Raw genomic sequence first — 15,853 nt, 5'->3', positions numbered from 1 at the left:
CGACAGCCTCATGCTGTAATGTTGCTGTCGTGACGACAGCCTCATGCTGTAATGTTGCTGTCGTGACGACAGCCTCATGCTGTAATGTTGCTGTCGTGACGACAGCCTCATGCTGTAATGTTGCTGTCGTGACGACAGCCTCATGCTGTAATGTTGCTGTCGTGACGACAGCCTCATGCTGTAATGTTGCTGTCGTGACGACAGCCTCATGCTCTAATGTTGCTGTCGTGACGACAGCCTCATGCTGTAATGTTGCTGTCGTGACGACAGCCTCATGCTGTAATGTTGCTGTCGTGACGACAGCCTCATGCTGTAATGTTGCTGTCGTGACGACAGCCTCATGCTGTAATGTTGCTGTCGTGACGACAGCCTCATGCTGTAATGTTGCTGTAGTGACGACAGCCTCATGCTGTAATGTTGCTGTAGTGACGACAGCCTCATGCTGTAATGTTGCTGTAGTGACGACAGCCTCATGCTGTAATGTTACTGTAGTAACGACAGCCTCATGCTGTAATGTTACTGTCGTGACGACAGCCTCATGCTGTAATGTTGCTGTCGTGACGACAACCCCAGCCTCATGCTGTAATGTTACTGTAGTGACGACAGCCTCATGCTGTAATGTTACTGTCGTGACGACAGCCTCATGCTGTAATGTTGCTGTCGTGACGACAACCCCAGCCTCATGCTGTAATGTTACTGTAGTGACGGTAACCCCAGCCTCATGCTGTAATGTTACTGTAGTGACGACAGCCTCATGCTGTAATGTTACTGTAGTGACGGCAACCCCAGCCTCATGCCTGTAGTGTTGCTGTCGTGGCGACAACCCCAGCCTCATGCCTGTAGTGTTGCTGTCGTGGCGACAACCCCAGCCTCATGCCTGTAGTGTTGCTGTCGTGGCGACAACCCCAGCCTCATGCCTGTAGTGTTGCTGTCGTGGCGACAACCCCAGCCTCATGCCTGTAGTGTTGCTGTCGTAATGATCCCATGTGAACAAGACTGACACACTACTAATGACCTCACAGTACAGGTCTCACTGTGGGTGGGTGTGTGTGTGTTCCCGCATGTCTGTACTGTGTGTGTGTTCCTGTCAGAATGCGTCAGGGCTATGGGCGGAAGGGGGTGGGGTGGGCACAGTGGAGAGATGAGAGCAGCAACATCTCCAGGGCTGAGGCTGGCTCTCTTTCTTTGTACCTGACCTACACAAACTCACTCACTCACGCGCAAACAAACTCACTCTGATTTTCAGTCCATGGGCATTGTAGTGGAAGAGCAGCAGTACTCTCTCTTTTCTCTGACGTTCTCACTCATACCTCCTCTAGATATAATGTAACGTCATCCTATTACAAGGAATAGGTAACTTAATGCCATTTTAAACATATTCATGATGATGAACTCCATACACCTGATGTAGTGAGCGACATCATCACCTCCATGTCTCTCCCCACCCAGCACAGCTGTTAGTGCTCTCGTTCTCTGTGCTGGAGCGCGTGTTTGTGTGTGTGTTTGGCAGAGGGAGCACTGCTCATTAGTGTCTGAAGCCCCTGAAGAAAAGAGACCATTCTCATCTCACTGTCCTTGCTCTCTGAGTCAGAAACACACACGCCAAAGCGCCTCCTTTTCTTCCTCTTTCTTGCATTTGCTTTCTTATGTCTCTCTGGCTCCTTTCTCTTTACCTCTCCCTCTTTCTCTCGCTCTCTCGCTCTCTCTCCAGACAAACGCTCCGAAGTCCACAACACTGCCGGTCTCATTTCAGATGAAAGTATTTTCTATTTTAATCCACCTGGAGCCTCAACACCTCCCTCACTTCTTCCTCCTCTTTCCCAAAAAAGAGAAAAGACAAAAAAAAACTGTCTTCCTTTTGTGCTTGTTTGTTGAAGCCCACATGTTTTGTAAATCCGGGCCACCAGAACCCCATGGCTCCCCCCCGAGGCTTTCTATTAGCGACACATGGCTCTGATGTCACTAGTTTAGCAGGCTTGTCTTGTCACTGCTTTCTCTGCATTAAGTCCATTAAACTTTAATACTGTTTGTTGGCTGAGATGTTGTCGGCCATTTTGAAAGATCTCCTGATTTAGTTGGCTGCTTTATTAGAAGATGCAGAATCTGGGCAACTAGGAGAGGTTGTGTAAAAGGTACCAGGCAAGGATTGAGATTTCCCTGGATATAATGTATCCTGATCGTGTGTGTAGGTATAGGAGGGTGCTTTGCAGTATCCTTGTATATGTGTTTGCTTATTCAGTGTACAGTAGGCTATATGTTTTGTATAGTTGCTCCACCTGTTCCTCTGACCCATGCTTGAGTGTGTTTGGGTTTCTGTTCCTCAGTTGCAGTTTGCGAACGAGCAGAGCGATGCCAGCTGGAACTCGGGCTCTGCCAAAGACCTGGTTTTCCTGGTGCAGGTGTCCTGCCAGGTGAGTGAGCACGGCCACATACCCTCGCCAAACACGAGCGCACACACGCTCGCACATCTCCTTGCCAGTGCTATATTTAACCCAGACATATTCACACATACACTTAGACAGTGGGAATATATTTCCCCCTCCCTCTCTCCTCCTGTCTGACTTATTCCCCCCCCTTCTTGCTCTCCTCCTCACATTAATATTTCTGTCCCCTCTTCTTTCCCTCTCGCTGTCTTGCGTGCTCTCTCTCTCTCTATCTCTCTCCATCCATCTGTGTGATGTAGGCTAAGACATGGATGGTTAGGCGCTCCTATGAGGAGTTCCGTACTCTGGACGCTCACCTCCACCAGTGTATCTACGACCGGCGTTACTCCCAGCTGCTGCCCCTGCCACCCCTCAGTGAGATCGGGGACAGGGTAGAGGTGAGTGGGGACTGTGGGAGAGCTTATTTGTTGAGGGGCGGGTTTATGTAGCATTCTGGCTGAATTAGCTGTAGAATGTTTTTCTGTACTGTATGTAGGTCGATGGTACCGATGTAGGTTAGCATGAAGACCTCTGAGAATGACATGAAATTACCTTCATCGAGGTTATGTAGTCATCGTTGTCTGTGACCTGTCTGTCTCTGTACACATTTGTTCTCTGATTCTAGCAGGTGTTGATATTTGGGTCACCTGTCTTCATCTATGGTATCTGGGAGTAGATGTCTGTAAATGGCTGTCGGCTCCTACAGTAGCTGTGTGTTAAAAGTCCTGTGTCAGTTGCTTTTGTTGTTTATCAGATCTTCACCCCGCTGCTGTCGGAGTACCTGAGCCGCCTCTCCATGATCGTGGACAACAAGCTCAACTGTGGGCCTGTGCTCACCTGGATGGAGGTGAGACTATTAAAGTATCTTTAGAAAACATAAGAGAGTGGACTGTGTGGTCCAGTGGTTACAGCCGCTGACCCCGGCTCACATAGATGCCAGAGTCAGCATGGGTTCGAATCTGGCCCACTGCCTTTTGATTCTCCCTCCCCCATCTTTCACACGCTAGTACTATCTCTTCAATAAAGCTAAAAATAAAAACATAGGGGGACTGCTTTTTCTTTTAAGGAGTGGGGCTGCCCCTCCCCCCGAAGACGTTGAAAGGAGTGAAGGTGAGAATAAGCTGTAAAAACATGGAAACATAAGAAATTGGCCAGAGAAAGAAGACAATTGTTGGGGAAGACCAAAGACGAGTGGGAGAGAGAGAGACAGCTAGAGAGACGGGCTTTGTCTTACCACTTGTGCTTTAGCCCTACTACTATAATTAAGGGATATTGAGAAAGGGGTGTAATTATTTGCCTGTCTATTCCTTAAACAACAGATGTTTGTGTTTGCTGTTCCTCCCAGATTGACAACCGTGGGAATCGGTTCCTCCTGAAAGAGGAAGCTTCGCTCAACGTTCCCGCCATCGCCGCTGCTCATGTCATCAAGCGCTACACGGCGCAGGCCAGCGACGAGATCTCCATTGAGGTATGGAGCTGCTGCAGGGATACACAGAACCAAATTAGATTTACATTAGTGGCAGTCATAGTTTTCAGATTTCTGTGTCACCTCTGTCTGGGCCTTGGTCTCTCTGTTAAGCTGTCACCTTCCTTTTCCTTCTCTTTTTCCTCCTCCATCTTCATTTTCTGTCTATTCCTGTCCTCTCCTCCTTCTACTGCTCTACATACTGCTTCTGTTTCTGGGCCAGAGCACCCTGGAATGGGGTGACCCAAACACTGAGGCACATTTTAGCTCTTTCTTTCTTTGTGTCTCTCTCTCGGTCTCATCTCCTCTCTGTCCTGTCCTCCTTACAGTGAGGAATGGCAACTGTTTCTCATCTGTTCTCCTTATCTGTTATCTGAAATAAGTTTGAGAGGAGTTAACGTGGAGTTCAGCCAAATCAGGCAGCTTGTTGTGTCTGGATAATGTTTAGTTTTGGGGCTGGTGTTTTGACTGCTGAGGCTGTATTATGTGTGTTGATGTACTTTTGGCTCAGATGGTGGTGGGGGGGTGATGTTAAATGAAGTCATCTGGCTCGTTTGCCTATAGACTTTGTCTGAAGTCAGAGGTTGTTTAATGTCTTTGTCTAATGTGTGTGTCTCTCCAGGTGGGAGACATCCTGTCTGTAATTGATATGCCACCCAAAGAGGACTCCAACTGGTGGAGGGGGAAGCATGGCTTCCAGGTACACGACACAATCAGTGGAGACTTCCACCGCTGGCTGTCTCCCTCACGCACACGCCTGTCTCCCTCACGCACACGCCTGTCTCCCTCACGCACACGCCTGTCTCCCTCACCCACTTTAAAGAGTCCCGCTGCAGAACAGCAGTTCTCCAGATGATGGCTACATTCACTATCTCACGTCTCCATGTTTCTGTACTTCCTTTTCCCTTGTTTGTTTCCTCTATTTCTTTATATTTCTTTCTTTCACTGTTCTCTATTTTCACTGAGCTTCTACTTTTAACTAATGTGCTCTTGTTTTTTAACCTATGTCATGTGTAAGCTATTGTGTGTGTGTGTGTGTGTGCTCCCAAGTTTTTGTGTGTCCGTGCTTGTTATCCTCAATTACTTTGATGGTCTTTCCCCACTTTAGGTGGGATTCTTCCCCAGTGAGTGTGTGGAGCTCATCAATGAGAAGCCTCAGTCCACCGCTAAAATAGGTAGCTTACACACACACACACACACACGTTATGACACCACCATACTGAATCCCACTTACTGTACATTATCACATACAGTGCCTTCGGAAAATACTCAAACCCCTTGACTTTTTCCACATTTTGTTGCGTTAGTCTTATTCAGAAATTGATTAAATACATGTTTTTCCTCATAAATCTACAGACGATACCCCATAATGACAAAGCGAAAACGGGTATAAAATTTAAAAAAAACAGGAATACCTTACATAAGTATTCAGACCCTTTGCTATGAGACTTGAAATTGAGCTCAGGTGCATCCTGTTTCCATTGATCATCCTTGATGTTTCTACAACTGGATTGGAGTCTACCTGTGGTAAATTCAATTGATTGGACATGATTTGTAAAGGCACACACCTGTCTATATAAAAGTCCCACAGTTGACAGTGCATGTCAGAGCAAAAACCAAACCATGAGGTTGAAGGAATTGTCCATAGAGCTCTGAGACAGGATTGTTTCGAGGCACAGATCTGGGGAAGGGTACCCAAGAACACCGTGCCCTCCATTCTTAAATGGAAGAAGTTTGTCACCACCAAGACTCTTCCTAGACCTGGCCCGCCCGGCCAAACTGAACAATTAGGGGGAGAAGGGCTTGGTCAGGGAGGTGACCAAGAACCCGATGGTCACTTTGACTGGGCTCTAGCGTTCCTCTGTGGAGATGGGAGAACATTCCAGAAGGACAACCATCTCTGCAGCACTCCACCAATCCGGCCTTTATTGTAAAGTGGCCAGATGGAAGCCACTCCTCAGTAAAAGGCACATGACAGCCCACTTGGAGTTTGCCTAAAGACTCTCAGAACATGAGAAACAAGATTCTCTGGTCTGATAAAATCAAGACTGAGCATTTTGGCCTAAATGCCAAGCATCATGTCTGGAGAAAACCTGGCACCATCCCTACGGTGAAGCATGGTGGTTGCAGCATCTTGCCGTGGAGATGTTTTTCAGCGGTGGGGACTGGGAGACTAGTCATGATCGAGGGGAAAGATGAACGGAGCCAAGTACAGAGAGATCCTTGATGAAAACTTGCTCCAGAGCACTCGGGACCTCAGACAGGGGTGAAGGTTCACGTTCCATCAGGACAACGACCCTAAGCACACAGCCAAGACAACGCAGGAGTGGCTTCGGGACAAGTCTCTGAATGTCCCTGAGTGGCCCAGCCAGAGTCTGAACTTGAACCCGATCTAACATCTCTGGAGAGACCTGAAAATATCTGTGCAGCGATGCTCCCCATCCAACCTGATAGAGCTTGAGAAGATCTGCAGAGAAAAATGGGAGAAGCTCCCCAAATACAGGTGTGCCAAGCTTGTAGCGTCATGCCCAAGAATACTCGAGGCTGTAATCGCTGCCAAAGATGCTTCAACAAAGTACTGAGTAAACGGTCTGAATACTTATGAAAATGTAATATTTCAGTTTTTTTAAGTAAATTTGCAAACATTTATGAACTGTTTTTGCTTTGTCATTATGGGGTACTGTGTGTAATTTGAGGGGGGAAAAAACTACTTAATATATTTTAGAATAATTCTGTAACGTAACAATGTAGAAAAAGTCAAGGGGTATGAATACTTTCCGAATGCACTGTACACCTGCACTGTGTCACCAGATCAATGTCAGATGTATTGAGTGACGTTTGTGTTTCCAGATGGAGATCCAGCCAGCTCTAACGCCAGCGCACCAGGACCTCCCTCTCCTACATCAGGTAAACAGACGCAATCAACCAATCAATCGCTACTGTATGAGTATTCAGTCTCCACAGAGCGTGTCGACGGTTTTGCAGGGGCTGACTTCAAATGAGTTTGACAACATGCAGTACTAGCTATCATGGTCACTATGTTTTCTTTCTGGCATGCAGCATATATTGCTTATTATATTTAATTGAACTGTATATAACAGCCACTTTTCCTCCCTCCCTTGTATCTTCGTCTTGTAAGTCTTCTAAGTAAACATTAGATTTTTATTATTAAAGGATCCATGACCTCATGTTATAACCAGAAACACACAGCGGATCACATATTTTCACAATTACTCAGCCCATAGGTTATTTTGCTTGCCTAATGTGGTCACCACAACATCTTTGTTATCTTCATATTTGTATCTGTGACCACAGTATATCTCTGTTTTGAAAGTGCAAAGTACAGAACAACAATCTATTTAGCTGGTGTTCCAACTGCCTTCCTGTTGTATCTATTGCCTTTCTCTCTTTCTCTCTCTCTCAGTTCCTCAGCCTTGGTACCTAAGACTTGCTGGTAACAACAACTGAAATGGAATTACTCTCATTAATCTATTTGTCATCTAATCAGAGTCCCCCCCACCGTCCTTATCCTTCCTAACGCCTCATCTCTCCCCTTAATGCAGGGCCTGTATAACACATTTCCCCTTAAGCCAACCAGGAAACGTACACTAGCCATTTATACAACTAGCCAAGCCCTGGGCTGTTCACATGCAGCATGGCAGGAGTGGTCAGGATGTTTTTAGAGTAGAATTAGTGTACATGTATTTTAGAGACCCATAAATCATAGGAACACAACGGAGCTTGTTGTATAAATGAGAAGCAAGTCGTTGTTTTAGAGGAAGACGATACAGGTTTATTATGACCAATGACAATCATTATTTCCTTGCTCCTAATCTTCATGATGCGTCCAAGTAATCTGCTGCTGCTTATTGTTCTAATGATGTTGGTGATCGCGGCTCATTGGTCCAGAACGCGACCCAGCCTCCTACTAGTGTCCATGCTCCAGCTCCCACTAAACTCTCCTATTTTCTGATGTCTTTTCACCCGTTTATATTTGATGACGATGATGACATTCATGTTAAACATTCACATGTGGATACACACATGAACACACACATTTGCAGGCACTTCTCTGTACACACAAACAAAGACACGCCCCTTACAAAGATGGACCCCTCACCCACCACAATAGTCTCTTTCCCACTGTAGTGTCATTTCTCAGCAGCTCTCTGTCGCCCCCCTCTGACAGTTTCTAAGAAGCACGGCAAGCTGATGGGATTCCTGCGCACCTTTATGAAGTCCCGGCCCACCAAGCAGAAGCTCAAACAGAGAGGCATTCTTAAGGAGAGGGTGTTCGGCTGCGACCTGGGAGAGCACCTCCTCAACTCAGGACTGGACGGTACATAAAACACACACTTATCCTCACGTAACCTTTTGGGGATGTAAAGTAGTTGTCAGTATCTTTGGGCTTGTGATTTATAGTAACGTAAGAGTGAGTTGCTGGCTGCAGAGAGGGAGCGGTTTTGGTGTGTCAAGTGAACTCGGAGCAATATTTAAGTCAATCATAATATTTTAGGATCACATTAGTGCTACGGAGTTGATGAAAGGGGCCCATTGCCCTAGTTAGAGTTCTACAGTTCTAATTCTAGAGTCTCATCTCTGTGCGTCCTTGAGAGCCTGGTCTGGTTTGATGTACTACTGTAACATGTGACATGGATCTTTCTCCAGTTCCACAGGTTCTGAAGAGCTGCTCAGAGTTCATAGAGAAGCATGGTGTGGTGGACGGCATCTACAGGCACTCTGGAGTCTCCTCCAACATTCAGAAACTCCGGTACCATTTTGTATTTATATTTTACCATTATTTAACTAGACAAGTCCGTTAAGAACAAATTCTTATTTTCAATGACGGCCTAGTGGGTTAACTGCCTTGTTCAGGGGCAGAACGACAGATTGGTACCTTGTCAGCTCGGGGATTTGAACTTGCAACCTTCCGGTTACTAGCCCAACGCTCTAATGACTAGGCTACCCTGCCGCTAACCCTAACCCTGCATGTCAGGCCCTGAACCTGTAAAGACTTAGAAGTACTACATAGATCATTGACTGCATGCATAAAATACATATAGGCAAATATGCAAAACTCTTTTGGCATTCAACCCTTTTTGACACTCTCTCCACCAGACATGAGTTTGACAGTGAGAATGTTCCAGACCTGACCAAGGATATGTACATGCAGGACATCCACTGTGTGGGGTCCCTGTGTAAGCTCTACTTCAGGGAGCTGCCCAACCCCCTGCTCACCTACCAGCTCTACGACAAGTTTGCTGTGAGTACATGGCCATAACCCAACACAACTCCCTCCAACTGAAAGTGCTGTCCTTTGTCAAAGGCTAATCTTGCCATTTTTTTCCCCTGGTCTTCCTCCGTAGGACTGTATGGGAGAGATGACGGATGATGAGCGCATGGTGAAAGTACATGATGTCATCCAGCAGCTTCCACCACCGCACTACAGGTATACACAACACAGCCATGAAGACAGAGACTACAGGTATACACACAACACAGCCATGGAGACAGAGACTACAGGTTTACACACAACACAGCCATGGAGACAGAGACTACAGGTTTACACACAACACAGCCATGGAGACAGAGACTACAGGTATACACACAACACAGCCATGGAGACAGAGACTACAGGTATATACACAACACAGCCATGGAGACAGAGACTACAGGTATATACACAACACAGCCATGGAGACAGAGACTACAGGTATATACACAACACAGCCATGGAGACAGACTACAGGTATATACACAACACAGCCATGGAGACAGACTACAGGTATATACAACACAGCCATGGAGACAGAGACTACAGGTATATACAACACAGCCATGGAGACAGACTACAGGTATATACACAACACAGCCATGGAGACAGAGACTACAGGTATACACACAACACAGCCATGGAGACAGAGACTACAGGTATATACACAACACAGCCATGGAGACAGAGACTACAGGTATATACACAACACAGCCATGGAGACAGACTACAGGTATACACACAACACAGCCATGGAGACAGAGACTACAGGTATACACACAACACAGCCATGGAGACAGAGACTACAGGTATACACACAACACAGCCATGGAGACAGAGACTACAGGTTTACACACAACACAGCCATGGAGACAGAGACTACTGGTATACACACAACACAGCCATGGAGACAGAGACTACAGGTATACACACAACACAGCCATGGAGACAGAGACTACAGGTATACACACAACACAGCCATGGAGACAGAGACTACTGGTATACACACAACACAGCCATGGAGACAGAGACTACAGGTTTACACACAACACAGCCATGGAGACAGACTACAGGTATATACACAACACAGCCATGGAGACAGAGACTACAGGTATACACACAACACAGCCATGGAGACAGAGACTACAGGTATATACACAACACAGCCATGGAGACAGACTACAGGTATACACACAACACAGCCATGGAGACAGAGACTACAGGTATACACACAACACAGCCATGGAGACAGAGACTACAGGTATACACACAACACAGCCATGGAGACAGAGACTACAGGTATACACACAACACAGCCATGGAGACAGAGACTACAGGTATACACACAACACAGCCATGGAGACAGAGACTACAGGTTTACACACAACACAGCCATGGAGACAGAGACTACTGGTATACACACAACACAGCCATGGAGACAGAGACTACAGGTATATACACAACACAGCCATGGAGACAGAGACTACAGGTATACACACAACACAGCCATGGAGACAGAGACTACTGGTATACACACAACACAGCCATGGAGACAGAGACTACTGGTATACACACAACACAGCCATGGAGACAGAGTGTGGACTGATTGTGTGTGTGTGTGTGTGTCCCTCTCTGTCAGGACCCTGGAGTACCTCGTTAGACACCTGGCTGGTCTGGCCACCTGCAGCGGAGAGACCAACATGCACATCAAGAACCTGGCCATCGTCTGGGCCCCCAACCTGCTCAGGTGTTTGTCTGTGCCTACCTATTGTACCTGCGTTGTGGATCATTCCTATAGAAATATATCGTTTAGAACAGATGTGCCTCTGACATGTACAGTGAGGAATCATGTCAGCTCTATTCATGACATTTCTCTCTGCAACACCTTCCTGGAGTTGACCCTGGTGTGGCTGTGTGTCGTCTCCGTGGCAGATCTATGGAGATCGAGGCGGTGGGTCTGAGTGGTGCTGACCCGTTTAAGGAGGTGCGGATCCAGTCTGTGGTGGTGGAGTTTCTCCTCAGTCACGTGGACGTGCTCTTCAGTGACTCCTTCACCTCTGTAGGACGCTTCACAGGCACAGGTACGCACATCACCATAACCCCAACGCTGGCTTCTCTAACGCTCACTGGACACAATCCTCCCAACTTAACTTCCATTTGTGTGGAAACACACATTTCCCATTGAAATCAATGCATTATTTGCATCAGTCGGCAATCGTCAGTGACGTGTGGATTTCAAGTTAGGATTCGATTGAATATCTTCTCCTTCAGAGTGCTCCCTCTGTCTTCTCTCCCTCTGTCTCAGCTCTGTGGTTGTGTGTTATCAATGCCACACACAGAGCATTACCTCAGAGCCTCAAAACCTCTTTTTAGTACCTACGGTAACTAGCTTTACTACTCAGCCAGCCAGGCTTCCTCTATCCTCTACTTAATGCTTTTAGTTGTCTGGTTAAACAGAGAGCTTTGGTTAAAGCCCTGTATATAATGGAGGACACTTCTACTGCCATTACAACTGTCACCACCGCCCGCTGTCCTCCGCCTTTTACCCCGCAAATGCTGTAAATCTATGAAAGCAACTCTACTTGAATGACTCTGATATATTATTTCATTGCACTCTTTGTCTTGCCTCGCAGCACAGTAGAACATGTGTATGAATAGTCTAAAATGGCAATAATATAAGTGACTTAAGCATGGAAAGATTTTTCCACTGCATCCATTTGCTTCATAATTCATTGTCTGAAAAGTAGTACAATATTTGGCAACATTTTGTTCTTTACTCTCTGTTTATCCATCAGTATAAAATATGGAATGAAACTGAAACCTTGCCATAAAGTGAGCCCTCAGCCACACTGATACTGTAGCCATCCCACTGGGCACAGACTTCAATTCAACGTCTATTCTACGTCAATTCAATATAATTTCATTGAAATGTCATGGAAACAATGTTAATTCAATCAGTGTATACCAAGTGTGATGGAAGCAGCAGATAGTGAGCGAGAGCTGTGTGTCTCCGTAGCAACGGGCAAGCTGGAGTGTAAGGTCTCTCGGCAGCACCAGAGAACCAGGCTGGTGAGTCTGCAGGAGGCCAGGGGTGAGGAGGAGGAGGTGGTGGGGGAGGCCAGGGGTGAGGAGGTCCCTAAGGCCCCCAGGCACCCTACAGTATCTGCTCCTCTTCTGGATGTCATCGTAGAGAGGCGACGCTACTCCATGTTCTGACCGTCCGTGCCTTCTCTCTCCCCCTCTCCCTCTCTCAATGCTGGATGCTTACAAGCGCTCTATAGCGTTGATTTGGTTTAGTTTAGGCTTGGTCTACTTTTGGCTTCTGTGTGACCCATTTGTCCTTCTGAGATCTCTGTACGATGTGCACAAGAAAGAGTTCATGATGAATGTGTCTTATCCTATTGGGCTTTTGTCTGTTGTTTTCCAGTAGATGGTAAGTATAGCCAAGTTGGCCTCTCGAGTGGGGCAGTGGTCTAAGGCATGTATAAACCCACTAGAGATTCTGGGTTCGTGTCCAGGCTCTGTCGCAGCCGGCCGCGACCGGGAGACCCATGGGCGGCGCACAATTGGCCCAGCGTCGTCCGGGTAAAGGGAGGGTTTGGCTGGCAGGGATGTCCTTGTCCCATCGTGCACTAGCGACTCCTGTGGCGGGTCGGGCGCGGTGCACACTGACACGGTCGCCAGGTGTACGGTGTTTCCTCCGACACATTCGTGCGGCTGGCTTCCGGGTTAAGGGGCATTGTGTCAAGAAGCAGTGCGGCTTGGTTGGGTCGTGTTTCGGAGGACGCACGGCTCTCGACCTTCGCCTCTCCCGAGTCCGTACGGGAGTTGCAGCGATGAGACAAGACTGTAACTACCAATTGGATACCACGAAATTGGGGAGAAAAAGGGGTAAAAAAACAAACATTTTAATATAGCTAAGCTTTGTGTGCACATGCTGACATATGTTTGTATAAACCCAGTGTCTCTTCATGGTTTGAGTCCCTGGTCAACTGTAAACTCTCACGTGATTTTTCTATTGTATTGACAGTTGAATAGCCAATAAACTTCCATCCTGGTTCAAATTCATCCCATCTTGAAGTAAATGTGGTTGGTTACATTTTGTGTCTACTCCAATATTTGTTTTTGTCATTTTAAGTAGTTATTTATGTAACTTTTAGGTTGTTTTGCGCTGTAATGCTCAAAATGTTAAAGAATAGACGTTGTTTTGATCAATGTGTCACAAATGCTGTGGATGTTTCTTTTAAGAGGATTACATTGAGCCAGAACCACCAGGTAAAACAACAATGTTGAATTGATTATTCCCAGCTTCCATGATCTGTTTTGTCTTGTCAGCTAGCTAAATAATCAGTAGGCCCTATAGCTAAAATGTTTAACCTCAGTATTGTCTACAGATCAGCAGTATCTGTGTGCTTCTCCAGCTGAAGCGTTTCTGTCAGCGTCCCAGCCAGGGCTCAGTTAGACGCTTGCTTTGTGTCTCAGACTCCACGCCAGGAAAGTCCAAAAAATATTTTGGGTGTCAGATTGTTCTGGCTATTCTCAAAGAAACTTAATTGGCAGGATGAATGTTTGATATGGTTTTTACATTTGTATCACAAACCAAACCAAATCCTCTAAGACCCTATGATCTGTGAACTGTACATGATAGTGTGCTCTCAAATATGGATTATGTCTAGATTATGATTTTGTAACAAGTTTATTCAACATAAAACATATTAGTGAAGATCTCGGACCATTTAGATGTTGTACATTTTTAGACATTGTTTAAAACTATATACTGTACAAGTACATAAACTTTTCAACGTTCTACTACTTTTGAAGTTAGGATAAATTATGTGAGCACCACCAGTGAATGGGAAAATGGATTCAAATGGAACTCCCTCTGCTAGTGATTTGCTGAATGTGATTGCTTAATGACTTATGTCAAGAGTGTTTGACGTGTTGTTCCAACCATTTGTCCAAAAAATATGCTAAATCAAAAAGGGTACTTTGAAAATATTAATATAAATACTTTTATGTTAAATACATTTAATGTGAAAAATTGTATTGCAGTAAATTAATGTGGGAAAAATATTTTTGGGCTTTCCTGGCATGTACTTGCCCTATAAGACACTGTTACAGTACTCTGTTGATTGCATTATAATAATACATATTTGTTTAGATGTCAATCCTGTCTGATGACCCATGCTCTGCTCTCCCCTGATGGGTGTCCTGTTTAGCAAACCTCAGCAAACTTTGCCATTGAGGTTACTTTGGTTGCTCTTTGATTTGGAGTTTCAAATGAAAAGGTCCAACTTCCTCTGCATACCTCAGCCTTCCCTCCCTTTGTGTTGTTTACTCCATGTGATTTCTGATTTGCAAGCGTGTCCATGTCTTATTCGCTCTCGTTGGGCAAATCTGTAATGACACCCTATTTCCCATATAGTACTTTAAAAAAAAAACATAGTGTGCCACTTAGGGGCTTTGGCCAAAGGTAGTGCACTACTATACAGGGAATAGGATCTCATTTGAAACAAAGCTTTTGGCCTCCGTCACCGACGCCTCCTCACTCTCCCACCCTCTATCTATTACTAACAGTAGGTCCTCTCTCTGCCTGCAGGGCGGCACTCTCTGACCAGGCCCAAGTCCTTTGTGTCCACCAGGCTGCTCTCCCTAGAAGAGGCCCAGGCCAGGACACAGGCTCCTCTGCTCCTCCAGGGGGCGCCAGTCCAGTTTCAGGGCCAGTTCCACACCGTGCTGGACCACCCTGTCGACAGGTGAGTGGGAGGTCAGGCTTATTCCAGACCATGAAAGTTTCAGTAGTTTCACTATCACATGCAGTTGATTTTAGCAGTCTCACCCACCTAAATCTCTCGCTCTTTGTCTTGCACTCTCTCCTCTCCCTACAGGAGGAAGAGAGGGATGAAGGTACGGAAGGCAGCTGGAGGGAGCTGGAAGACATTCTTTGCGATCGGGAAGCCTCTGGGGGCGGGGCGACGTAAACCAATGAGGATTAGCTCCCTGTTCCAGCCCGCCACCTCACACGCAGGTAGATATCATGTCTGATTTGGACCACACACACACCAGGGGTATGTTCAGTCAATTTGGATGGATGGATGGATGGATGGATGGATGGATGGATGGATGGATGGATGGAGGTGGAAAGGAAAATAAATACCAACTCCACAGTTTGTCGCCCCTTTTGATCCCCTTCTCTCTTTGTATGACAGATCTCCCTTTCTCTCTCTCTGGCTGTCTCTTTCTCCCTCTTCTCTCTCTCTCTCCTTGGTCTCTCCTGCAGGTTGTCGTGTGGACAGTGTGACCCTGCGTTCAGCTAAGAGTGAGGAATCCTTATCGTCCCAGCACAGTGGAGCAGGTACACCACAGTCGGCCATAACACACTGGCTCACTGATGCTAATACTGCTACTCATCTCAGCAGGTTAAGTCCTCTGACTGATCGATAGCAGAGCCTCTCTCTTCTCGTCCGTTAAGTATAGAGTATGAGATGTCTCTGTCAGGGGAGGCTGTGGAAGAGAAGGAATGTGTCTGAAAGCAGTGATGATAGTTGGTTTTGGGACAGTCGGAGAAGAATGGATCGTTTGGGAGCTGGTTGGGGCACTAAGAGACGAGCACTACAGAGACGCTTATTTTAAAACCTGATTATTCCTTTTTTTGTTGTTGCTTTCTCTCTCTTCCTACCTCTCCTTCTCACT

The 15,853-nt window shown here is 46.3% G+C and overlaps 1 protein-coding gene across 3 annotated transcripts in view; it reads left to right on the top strand.

The window, feature by feature from the left end:
- Positions 1–15,853, top strand: part of LOC106605587 (uncharacterized) — a 44,035-nt gene that overhangs the window by 18,265 nt on the left and 9,917 nt on the right. For all 3 annotated transcript variants that reach the window (XM_045718635.2, XM_045718636.2, XM_045718637.2), the window contains exons 4-19: positions 2,325–2,411; positions 2,684–2,821; positions 3,178–3,270; positions 3,769–3,891; positions 4,511–4,588; positions 4,997–5,063; positions 6,739–6,795; positions 8,078–8,227; positions 8,557–8,659; positions 9,007–9,151; positions 9,255–9,337; positions 10,800–10,907; positions 11,093–11,241; positions 14,760–14,916; positions 15,049–15,188; positions 15,441–15,515. In XM_045718635.2, coding sequence (XP_045574591.2) covers positions 2,325–2,411; positions 2,684–2,821; positions 3,178–3,270; positions 3,769–3,891; positions 4,511–4,588; positions 4,997–5,063; positions 6,739–6,795; positions 8,078–8,227; positions 8,557–8,659; positions 9,007–9,151; positions 9,255–9,337; positions 10,800–10,907; positions 11,093–11,241; positions 14,760–14,916; positions 15,049–15,188; positions 15,441–15,515 — 1,753 coding nt within the window. The remainder of the gene's footprint in view (positions 1–2,324; positions 2,412–2,683; positions 2,822–3,177; positions 3,271–3,768; positions 3,892–4,510; positions 4,589–4,996; positions 5,064–6,738; positions 6,796–8,077; positions 8,228–8,556; positions 8,660–9,006; positions 9,152–9,254; positions 9,338–10,799; positions 10,908–11,092; positions 11,242–14,759; positions 14,917–15,048; positions 15,189–15,440; positions 15,516–15,853) is intronic.

The sequence above is a fragment of the Salmo salar genome, chromosome 05, assembly GCF_965601325.2.
Source record: "Salmo salar chromosome 05, fSalSal1, whole genome shotgun sequence".
Classification (NCBI taxonomy): Eukaryota; Metazoa; Chordata; class Actinopteri; order Salmoniformes; family Salmonidae; genus Salmo; species Salmo salar.
Note: the sequence above shows the minus strand (reverse complement) of the source record. Positions and strands in the feature narration are given on the sequence as shown.